Source organism: Camelus bactrianus, chromosome 4, assembly GCF_048773025.1.
Source record: "Camelus bactrianus isolate YW-2024 breed Bactrian camel chromosome 4, ASM4877302v1, whole genome shotgun sequence".
Lineage (NCBI taxonomy): Eukaryota > Metazoa > Chordata > Mammalia > Artiodactyla > Camelidae > Camelus > Camelus bactrianus.
The window spans coordinates 19,444,452-19,456,415 of NC_133542.1; the positions used below are offsets into that span (position 1 = coordinate 19,444,452).

Genomic DNA, 11,964 nt, shown 5'->3' on the forward strand with positions numbered 1-11,964 from the left:
TGGGATGGAATGGAAGAAGAGAGTCCTAAAATCTTAAAGCTCTGAAAGTGAAGTGAAATTATTTTTTTTTTTAATAGTGTCTATGACAAGGAATATTTAGTGTTTGAATTCTAGAGAAGCCCTCTAATTTCATGGAGGAGGTTAAACTGGGGTCAGTTTGTTTAGGGTCATAGGCAGTTTCTTTTTAAGTTATCTCGGGGCAGATGTTTTAATTTGCATGTTTTTGTTTTCCAGTTTTATTTAAATTTAGTTAGTATAGAGTGCTGTTTTCATATAGAACACTTTCTTTTTTCTATTTTATTTTATTTATTTATTTTTTAATTAAAATTTTTTAAATGGAGGTACTGGGAGTTGAACCCAGGACCTCACACATGCTAATAATAAGCACATGCTTTACCACTGAGCTGTGTGGCCCCACCCCCTTTTCTCTCTATTTAAAAATGTGTCCCTATGCTTTGTTTACTAGTTTATGTCTGATAATAAAGTTCCTGGCAAAGAAGTATGTTGTCAGAATGTATTCTGTTTATTAATGGAGGTGTTACTTGTGGATTATAATTGAGAAGAACCTGTGTACTTTAAAACCAGTCATTTTGGCGGATTAGAATTGTCAAGCTCAAAATTGTGGCAGATAGCAGCTTAGATCACTGGTCTTTCCAAGTATAAATACTTACCTTGTCTCTCTTATATAATGAGATGTTCATTTAAGATAAGGGAGGAAACAGGTTTTGGGTTTGATTTCACCTTAACAGGATAGTCTGTACGGAATGTCTGGGAGCTACACTGTTGAGCTAGTTTTTGTGTCATCTGCTGTGGGAAGGGCTGCTGACCTTAAAGTGCTTACTGTTCTTATGGCCTTTTGTTGCATTCTATTAATGGACTTGGTAATTTTTGCTTTACGTTTTTGTTTGTTTGTTTTAGGTTGCAAGGGCAGTTTTATCTGATTCACCACAGCCCTCTAAAGGAAAAGAAGCAAAATTAGAAGAACTGATTGACTCTCTAGTTTCTAACCCTTTCTTAACAAGGAACCAAATTCCCCGAACTCCAGAAAACTTAGGTAAGTTAATAATGTTTTCTGCCATTATTTTCTTTCTTAGATGTTACTGATATTAGAACCTTGTTCTGACAAATCTTCTGGAAACTCAACTTTAAAACTTTTTTATCTTTCAAATTTAGTGGCATTGATTCTATTTGTTTCGATATAGGAGACCTTTTATTGAAGTCCTAATAAGTGTGGACACTCTCACTTATGTGGCAGTCCTTCAGCAGGATTATTTTGCCTTGGTACTGTACAGTTTTGTTGTTGTTGTTTTACTTGGCTTTTTCCTGGAAAACATTTTAGTTGATCACTTTTTAAAAAATCCTCTGCCCCCCATGTGATCTGTGATCAACATTTATAGAGTATAGGGGCTTTGTTCTCTCTGGCAGCGACCAACAGCATCCACCAAAAACTCTGCATGCAGAGCTGTTTTCTGCCCTTCCCAAGCTAGTCCAGACTCCCCAGAACTTTCTTCTTACAACCTATATTGTGTAGGCAGAGTTCTGATATTGTTGCCTTTGTGTAGGCACATCATTCTGGTTGAGTGATTAAATATAATTTCCATTTTGCTCCTAGAAATGACATATTCAAAGTTAAATTTATTCAATTCAGGTTGAACTGGGCCACCGTCTAGATTGGTGGGTGTCAAGCTACATGGGAACTAAATTCTGGCCCACCCTGTGTGTTTTTGTATGTAAAGTTGCATTGAACACAACCATATTCATTTGTCACCATATCATTTATGGCTGCTTTCATGCTATGATGGCAGAGCTGAGTACTTGCCACAGACTGGATTGCCTAGAAAGCCTGAGGTATTACTATCTAGCCTTTCATAGGAAAAGTTTGCTGAGCCCTGGCTTAGATGGCCAAGAAAACATCTTTTTAACAAATGTAATTTGTATATGCTTTGTGAAAGTACATGCACATTTCAGAAACAGCTTTTGTTTTTATGTGTGATCAGCTGGAGATGGAGTTCTTTGATCTTAGTGGACTTTGATATGTTGTGGAGCCATGTCATCCAACTGGCATATCTATGGAACATTTACTGAGTCAGCAGTTTTATCTTGAGCACTAGAAATGAAATGTTTAATTGCATGCTCTGTTTGGGAATATTATTGATAACTTATGTTATTCTCCCCCTTTATTTAATCAGTAAATGAAATTAGGAGCTCATGGAGAAAAGCTGTTGAAGTGGAAGATAATGGAAGTACAGAACCAATTCAGATGGATCCTGAAAAGAGAGAAGTATTGACAGAATCCTTACCTGTGTTGCCTAATCAGGGAGAGTTTAGCATGGCCAGTTTTTTCTCAGCAACCACTGTATCTGATGTTATCCATTCTCATTTGCCTGAAGAGAAGGTTGTTTCAGATTGCCTCAAGTGTGTACCTCAGAAACCTGTGACTAGTCACGCAGGTGAACCAACAACACAAAATCAGTCAGATTTATTAAATAAGGAACTAATTTGTAAGCAAGATTTGGAGTGTACAGCTCTACAGAACAAGCCTTTAGAAACTAACCAAATAGAGACATGCTCTCCTGCTGTAGGCAGTAGGAGAGATGTGATAAATAGCAGTGAAGAGGACTATGTTACAATATCAGACCACTTGCAGGCTTCTTACAAAGATCCTTCCATGCATAAAAGTATGTTATGGAACTCTTTTCAAATCTCAAGTGGAATTAGTTCCAGTTTTAAAGATAGTGATTTTGGCATATTACATGAAACTCTTCCAGAAGAAGTTGGTCACTTAAGCCTTAATAGTTCCAGTAGTACAGAGGCCAATTTTAAACTGGAACCAAATAGTCCTATGCACGGTGGCATTTTCCCAGAAGATGTTGTGGGAGAAAGAGAGGCAACTCCAGAATCAGACATCAATTTACAGGCTATTTACAGTGGATATGAGGCTCTGAAAAAATCTCTGTCCAAACAAAAGGAAGAAACTTACCTCTCTAATCCTGAAACACTTGAAAGACACAAACCAGAATTGAGCCTTACTCTCCCAAACATGCAAACAGATGATATGCTTAACTTTTTGGGCACTCATGATTTGCACATTGACTATACAAAACCATCTTCACGCATGTCCCTTGGTGAAAGAAAACGATCTCTTTCACCACTAATTAAGTTTTCTCCAGTGGAACAAAGATTGAGGACCACAATACCATGTAGTCTTGGAGAACTTCTACCTAATTTAACAGGTAAGATTTAACTAGACCTGTGCGTATTGACCTGCTGAAGTTTTCTCTTAACTTCTCATAAAAATAGTATGCAGTGAATGTTATATGATCTTTATTGTTAATGTGATATAATTTACCCCTTACTCCTTCGCTAGGATGAGCAGAGTGAACCCATCATTTTTATGAGTACTTGGCGAATTTCTAGTGATGCGTATATAGTTTACAATTGGTGTGAGACAGGGATGAAAAACAAAACAAAAATACCCAAACTGGTTGATTTTTGTAATACAAATTCCTGAAAGTAAATCTCATCAGAACCTTCTTGGCTAGTGGAAGATGGTTCTAAAAAAGTTGAGAAATGCTGTTTTAAATACCATTCTTGTAACAAGGTAATATCTGTGATTTGCTTTGGAATAATTTAATGGGGTGAGCTGACAAAATAAGAAAGATCAGTACATTAGTTTCTTAGGGCTGCCGTAACAAAGTCCACAAACTGGATGGCTTACAACAATAGAAATTTATTGCCTCTGGAGACAAGTTCTGGAGGCTGGAATCTGGAATCAAGGTGTTAGCAGGGCCATGTTCCCTCTGAAGCCTTTAGAGGATGATCCTTCTTGACTCTTCTAGCTTCTGATCCCTCCAGGTGTGGGATCTTTGGCTTGTGGCAGCATAAGTCATCTCTTCCTCTACCTTCACATGACATTCTCCCCTTGGGTTCCTTGTACCTTCTTAAAAGAACACCAGTCATATAGATTAAGGGCCCATCCTACTCTTAACTGAATATGTCTGCAGTGACTCTTATTTCCAAATAAGGCCATATTCTGAGGTACTGGGGGGTTAGAACTTCAAGATATGTTTTTGAGGGACATTGCTAAACCTGTAACGGTTAGTATTAATAATTATTGAAGCTGGGTGATGGATACATTGGGTTCATAATAGTTAAAAAGAACTGCTCTTGGAACTATATGCAATATCTTATAATAGCCCATGATGGGAAATAATCTGAAGAAAAACAAAACAAAACTGAATCACTTTGCTGTACACTTAAAACTAACACAATATTGTAAATCAACTACAATAAAAACAAAACAGAAAAACTGTTCAGAAATGCTCTTAATACCATGAGGTATTAACTCACCCCAATCAGAATGGCCATCCTCCAAAGTCTACTATGCTGGAGAGGGTGTGGAGAAAGGAGAACCCTCTTGTTAGTGGGAATGTAATTCGGTGCCCCTATAATGGAGGAAAGTATGAAAGTTCCTTAAAAAACTAAAAATAGACTTGTAGTGTGATCCAGCAATCCCACTCCTGGGTATGTATCTGGAGAAAACTCTTTTAAGTTGAAAAGATACATGCGCCTCCATGTTCATAGCAGCACTATTTACAATAGCCAAAATGTGGAAGAAACATCAGTGTCCATCAATAGATGAATGAATAAAGAAGATGTGATACATATATCACATATATATATATATACACATACATACACACACACACACACACAATGGAATATTAGCCATAAAAATGAATGAAATAATGCCATTTGTAGCAACATGGATCGACCTAGAGATTGTTATACTAAGTGAAGTAAGTCAGATAAAGACAAATATCATATCATTTATATGTGGAATCTAAAGAAATGATATAAATGGTATGTATATGAAATAAATGATATTTATGAAACGAACAGATTTACAGATAGAGAATAACTGTAGTGATTCTTATAACTTATAGTTACCAAAGTGGAAAGGAGAAGGGAGAGATAAATCAGGAGTTTGGGATTAGCAGATACAAACTATTATATGTAAAATAAATAACACGGTCCTACTGTGTAGCACAGGAAACTATATTCAATATCTTACAATAAATTATGGAAAAGAATCTGAAAAATGCTCTTAAGACATTTCAGAACAGATAGAGATTTAGTAATACAGATTATGTATAATTCTGATTTGTTCATGATAATTGAACACTAGTATATTGAAAAGTATTCTAAGATGTATATATTGATGTCCTATAGAGAAAAGGTACCTCAGTGAGAACAGTGGTAATTTTGCTGTAGTTAAATATTTGTAAGTGAACTTTTTATTTAAGATTGACATTTGCTACCATTTGGAATTTTTCCTATTATTTTCTTTGTAGTGTTTACTTACTGTTTTCTCTTTTTTAAAATCAATTTTGCAGAAGAAGAAATCTTGAGTAAGAGCCTTGATGCAAAAGAATCTCCATCTGACTTGAGAAGATGAAGCAGTAGCCCAGTCAGTTTAATTATGCACTTAAGTTACAGCAGTGTCATAGGATAAAAACTGATTTATAATTTAAATACACATTGTCAGTGTAGCTGTATTTCAAGGTCCAAAAAATCCTAGATAATGCCTTTTAGCCTTCTCTCTTGTTTTCAGGTAAGGAGAGTATGTTTGGATTTTGTCTCTTTGTATGGATAAAGGATTGAAATGTGAAGTATTTGGAAAGTAAACATCAATTTATGTGAAGCCATTTTGATTTCTTAAGTAATCTGGTAAGCATTAAGTAAATGGCAAAGTAGTAGTTTTGACTAATTTATTATGTTATAATTTGTTTTAACATAAGGATGAGTAGTTTGTGATGTACTTTCATTAAGTGGTTAACATAGTAGCCATTGAATATATTGATCTTTCTTTTTAGGGAAATGTACAACTTTTATTGTTTCTTTATGGAACATTCTGATACTAAACAAAAAAATTGAGAAAAGTATTTTTTAAGGTGTGTACTCAAAATGACTAAGTTTGGGAAAGTTCTGAATAGGCTTTATGATGATTCAAGTAGGTTGATCCTGAAAAATGATGTTTGATGGAATAAAGTGCATGTGGTGGTGATAGTGAAGAATAGAGCAGAATGGATTTAGAAAAAGGAGAAAGATGGAAGATTACTAGACACAAATTTTGAGGAACATTATAAATCCATTTAGTGGGTTGTATAGCAGTTTTACATTTAGTCTAATTTAGACTTTGAGAATTTAATTTAACCCGTTTTTTTTTTTAACAGAAAATACGTAAATTAAAAAATTAGTCTGTGTTTATTGTTTTTTTGGGGGGGCATTGCTTTTGGGGAAGGGAGATAATTTTGTTACTTTCCTCAAAAATCATGAGTTCCCCACTGTCTACAAAATTCGGCTCAAAATAGCTTAAGAAAACTGAACTTGGGGTTAAAATAACTTGTTCATTGTCACACAGCTAAGTCAGCGGTGAAGCTAGGATTTGACCCTATTTTCCTTCCTTAATATACCAACAAGACCTCCTAGAAGTAAATAAGGGCTGGGATGTAGGATATGGCTGTAGGAGTGGACATCCAACTGACCTTCTGGACTCTGAATGGGAGTCAGATGTGAGGCCTCTCAGTGTCCTGCCTCACTTAAGTCATGACCTCTGGCCAAGAAAAGGGCTTGTCTTTAGTATCCAAGTGAATACATACCATTGTCCTCTGTGAACCAGGAGGAATGAACTGAGTGTGCACTGGAAGTGTGATAGCACCTACCATACTCCTGTGTCTAGCCCCAACTCTTAACCATCAAAACCTTGTCCGTTTGCCAAGAGTTGAAGGGCAGAGCTCTGGAAGTGGCTGGTCTTGATAAGTTCATTTCTTCACTCATTTGGGCTTATTTTGGGCTTGTTTGATTCCAGTTTGAAGGCCACTTTTTTTGTGAAAGAGAAGAAAAGCACATATAACTACTACCTTTTTGCAGTGGAAAAGAAAGAGGAAGAGAAAAGCTTCTCCTAAGGTGCTATATTTTATTAGTTAATACAACAAATTAGACTCTGCAGGTCTGCTGCGAAGTTATTCTCTAGTCTACCTTAAGAAACCCAGTATCTATAAATCCAAAATTAACACGTTAGGGAGGAGGTAGACCTGTCATATTAGCATCTATAAAGTGCCAGAACCATTCCTAGATACTTAATACATATTATATCTTTTAATCTTATACCTCTGTAAGATACTGATTATTATACCTATTTTACATATAATAATACCAAAGCTAGGGAGCTTAAATGACTTTCTAAAATAGACTCAAGGAATCATCTGGGATACATCTTTAAGGAAAATGTAGATTCTATAAGTCTAAAATGGAGATTAGGAATCTGTAGTGTTTTAAGTATGTTTCCCTGGTCATTCTTCGCCTCAGAAAAAAGCTTGAGAACCAATGCTAGGGGATATAGAGTCACATTTAGCCCTGGGGCACCTTAAAGAAGCCAGGTACATGATCACATACCTTACTACTTTAGGGATTGTTTGCTATCTGATAAGGAAGCTTAAGTTCACCAGTAAGTGTGGGCCCTGAATTACTGAGAATCAAAAGATCAAAGTATCTTTGGATATTATGGAGTTATAAAAACTACATTGTTAAGTGAGTCGTACTTGTGATAGGTTGAGCTTTTGGCATTCTTCCCTGTCATTTGTATGCCAGTATTATAAACAAAAGTATCTCTGTCACTTTCTCCTAAATCATTTTGATTATGATTTACTGCTTTCAACCTCTTCCTTACCCAATACTGCTCACATAGCTACTTTTTGACCTTAAGGGATTGCTTTGATCATGTCAGTTCCTTGTTTAATGAAGTGACTGTTCAGTGGAACATCTCTTTGTTCCATTAATGGTTCATTTGCTAATTCCAGAGTAGAGTTCAAATTTAAAGGCACAAAGGTCCCTTCCAGAGGTTCCTCTATTCCCCCTTCCACTTGATCTCCCACATTTTACTGAAATGCTTTGCTGAGCATGGGTCTTTAGAAATCTTAATTCACATTTCTGAAGCTAGAATATCTTACCTTCATCTCCCAGCTAATCACATTTTTAGCTGTGCTTTAGGGTTCAGAACAAATCTCACTCTTACCTTGAAGTTCTTTATCCACGGGCCTATCCTTTCTCTGAAATCTATTATCTTAACTTTTAGTCACTTAGTGTTTTTCATTTATTGCTTTTATCATTTTTTTCATGGTTGGATGTGATTTCTCCAGTTATATTGATTATATACATACAGACATACCTACGTAGATGTGTGTATGGCTTGTGTCCACACATACATATACTCCAAGGGCCATAGATCATCCTTAGCAGATATTGAAGTACTGAAATTGTTTTCTTTGCCTCATAAGTGATGGAATTAAAGGAATGGTAAAGAGGGAGGGCTCCTTTGTTGCTGTAAGAGTACTTTTTCTCATTACATTCATAGCAGAATGTACGTTATTTTATTCACTGTTCATAAGATGAAGGTGTATTAACTGACTTCTGTATCAATATGAAACTTTAGATAATGCCAGTATGTCCTAATTGTCTTAAATGTTTAAAGAGGACAAGCATGTAATGTTGCTTAATATATTAACATGTTATCAAGTGGAATAAAGATAATAATGTTAAAGAAAGTCATTTTGGGGGAATTTAATTGAAAACAAAAATACCAGTATTTTGAAACTGTTCTTTACGTGTTTCTTTCTTTAAAATTTTTTATTTTTAATTTTTTAAAATGGAGATACTGGGGATTGAACCGAGGACTTCCTGCATGCTAGCTACCACTGAGCTATACCCACCCCTCACCTTCCCATGTGTTTCTTAACCATGATCTATGAAGTCAGTTTTACCTAAAGACAGGAATTCTTGAGACCTGTATAAAAGGAAACCTTATTTTTTCCTTGCTCTGAGTATATTGAAATTAATGAAAATTTGTTTAAGGACACTTTCCTCAATGTAAAGAAAGTATTTGCTAAAGTAAAATACCTTTTTATAAAGGTTTTGAAATTCCCTATCACTTATGTTTAATGTCTGTATAGAGATAATGCCTCATTTGTAAAATGAGAGGTGAGGAGTTGATCAGAGGTCTCTTGGCTCAAAGATGGGATACTTAGATTTCATTTCAGACAATCTATAAGGCAGCTGAAGTGGGGCATTTTAGTTCTGTTTTTTGACTTCACTATACCATATTGCCATTCCAAAATCGGAACCTTAGAATCCTTCCCCCAAGGTATGTAACCTAAGAATCTGGTTCAATATAATCCAATTTCCAGATAGATACAGGTGGGAAAGCAGTCTTGCCCAAAGTGAAACACTAGTCTTTGAGAGATGTCACTTCCTGGGCTTTAGTTTACTCAAATCTATAAAATCAGGGAAATTACATGAAGGAATAATGCACACCTAAAAAGCTAGGAGGAAGTAGTGGCATGTAATGGTTAGGATCTGAAATCATACTGCCTAGGTTCAGCTGCATGACCTTAATAAGGTCATATCAGTTTTCTCATCTATTAAAATACAAATAAAAGTAATTACCTCACAAGTTGTGAGTGTTAAATAAGAAAACACACCTCAAGTATTTAAGAATACCTGGCATTTATTAAGGGCTCAACTACTGAGCTAGGCTTCACATCCAGTAATTTGGGAGTGGGGAGGAAGACTGGCTCAGTAGGTGGTACTGACAGCTTGACAGTACTGAGTATGTGCCAGGCACCATTCTAAGGGCTTTCCATGTTTTAATTCAATCTCAACAATCCAGTGAGGTAGTGCTATTCTTAACCATATTTTACAAATGAGGAAACAAGCACAGTAAAATTAGGTACCTTGCCCAGTTCACAGAGCTAGTAAGTGAAGACTGGAATATTAACCCAGGTTGTCCAGCTCTAGCCCATTCTCTTAACCATACTGCTACAGTTGCTATGAAACATTGCTAAAACAATGGGGGCTGAGATCACAAAATCAAATTCACCAGTTAAGCAATACTTGTAGGTAATCAGAATCTATAGATTTATTATTAACCACCTTCAAATTATTTCAAATAAGACCATATTTTAAATTGCTAACAGCAAATGTTTATTCATGATTGAAGCCAAGAAGAATTTATAAATGTATTTTAATACCTTGCTGATAAAATAACATTCCATCTTTGCAATCTGGTAAGCAATACAGGAAGATACTGTAAAAGCTTTGATGTGTATATCTATTATAACCAGGTATTCAGAACACACACACACACACACCCACACACACCCACCTACTTTAGTGTTACACCATACCAACTTTTCAGAAAGGCCATCTTGAAGCTCTACTGGATAGCTGAGTAAATAGCGTCCAAGGCTTAAGGACTGGGGAGCAGGGAAGAAAGAGATGGAAGTAGTAAGCAGCACACATTTCAAAGCCCACTTTTAAGCACACGACATTATGAATATTAAGAAAAAAAAGATGCGGGGGTGGGAGGAGGCAATTCAGCATTTTCAGAAAGCGCATTTGGCAATATTCAACGCATAAGGAGGCTGTGCTTGGGACCATCCACTCTCTCCAGCTTCTCAAAGTGTTTCCTGGCATTGCGAATGTTGATCAGAGTAGCTGCAGAAGGGATGGACGGATCTGACATAACCACCATCACGTATGTGTTTGATGTGAAGATGTCGATGAAAGCAGCGAAGTTAGAATTCCTTACTTCCATGCTCTGGAAAGAAGCGGCCAATTTACTGCAGCTCAGCTTGAACTGCTTAATAATGTTGCTGATCTTCTCGAACCGGTGGACGTCGCGCTGCTCTTTGCACTGGTAATGGGAAATGACCAAGAACGTCGCTCTCTCGAACAGCAGAACTTCGTCGGCCTCGATAATTTGGGCAAAATTGCTGAGGTTCATCTCCAGCTGCTGCACATTGGGAATCAACTGATAGACGATACTGGACCAGGCTTTGTAGAGCGTTTCATCCCAGATGGATGTTCGAAAACAAGCGCACTCCAGCGGGCGAGACAAACGCCTCAGGTCTTCCTCTCGCTCTTTAAAAATCAGGTCACGCTGATCCTCCTGAACCAGATCCATTTTGTGCACCAGGCAGAAGATTTTGGCATCAGGAGAGTTCTGGAGGATGGCCTCCAGACACGACTGGTAATAATGCATGTCCTTCTCCAGTTCGCGGCTCTCCACGTCGAACACGTAAATCAGAACCTCGACGTTACGGAAGATGTTGTCTCGCTGGCTGGTGAAGTAATTTTCCATGAAGGTGTCCTGACCGCCACAGTCCCACAGGTTCAGCACCAGGTTGCCCAGAAAACGGACGTGGGAGTGCTCCACATCAATGGTGGCACCCAGGCGCCGGGTGTCGCGAGCGATGTAATTTGCGAAGATAATCGACCTCATGCTGGTCTTCCCCGACCCGCTCTTCCCCATCAACAGCACCTTTTTCTTCATGGCTGTATTTGGCATCACCCGCCGGAGCTGCCGCGGACTGGGCCTCGGGGCGCGGCCTAACTGCAGCGCGCAGGGAGGGAGGGAGGGGCCGGGGCTTGCGGGGACTCCGCCGGCTAGGCCGCACCGCTGTGCGGTCAGGGAGGCCGAAGGTACGGGCTCGGAGCTGCAAAGGCAGCGGCTGCGGAGCTCTTCCTCAGACAGGAGCGCCGTGGGGCGGAGGGCAACAGCCGCTACGGACCAACGCTCGCCTTCCGGAGAGAAGAGTCTCTGCGGCTTTGCTGCCACCCACTTCCGGCGGCGATCTCGCGAGAACCTGCGCGCTCAGCCGTCGCTGCTCAGCCAGGTTTCACAAACCGCTTTTATAATGAAACCCAGCTGGGCCCACCTGAAGAAGAAAATGGAACAGAACCCAGGACTATGGTGTTCTGTCGTCCTATTTAAACCCGTCTTACGGTTGCGAGATGGACGTGTGTGGGCGGTTGGGAGAATGCTGCCATCTCGTGGCCGAAAACCCCGAGCCCACCACTCCGCGCTTCAAGAGCGCGGTGTGCTTTGGGGAGCTTTCAGGCCCG

The 11,964-nt window shown here is 38.4% G+C and overlaps 2 protein-coding genes across 2 annotated transcripts in view; one reads left to right on the plus strand and one right to left on the minus strand.

Moving 5' to 3' along the window:
• Positions 1-8,660, plus strand: part of HAUS6 (HAUS augmin like complex subunit 6) — a 34,892-nt gene extending 26,232 nt beyond the window's left edge. Inside the window, exons 15-17 of the mRNA XM_045509894.2 lie at positions 919-1,054; positions 2,190-3,233; positions 5,397-8,660. Coding sequence (XP_045365850.2) covers positions 919-1,054; positions 2,190-3,233; positions 5,397-5,458 — 1,242 coding nt within the window. The 3' untranslated portion in view covers positions 5,459-8,660. The remainder of the gene's footprint in view (positions 1-918; positions 1,055-2,189; positions 3,234-5,396) is intronic.
• A 1,357-nt stretch (positions 8,661-10,017) lies between these two features.
• RRAGA (Ras related GTP binding A) lies at positions 10,018-11,699 on the minus strand. Its single transcript, XM_045509895.2, has one exon. The coding sequence runs from the start codon at positions 11,405-11,407 to the stop codon at positions 10,466-10,468; it is 942 nt and encodes a 313-aa protein (XP_045365851.2). The 5' UTR covers positions 11,408-11,699; the 3' UTR covers positions 10,018-10,465.
• Between the last annotated feature and the right edge of the window lie 265 nt (positions 11,700-11,964).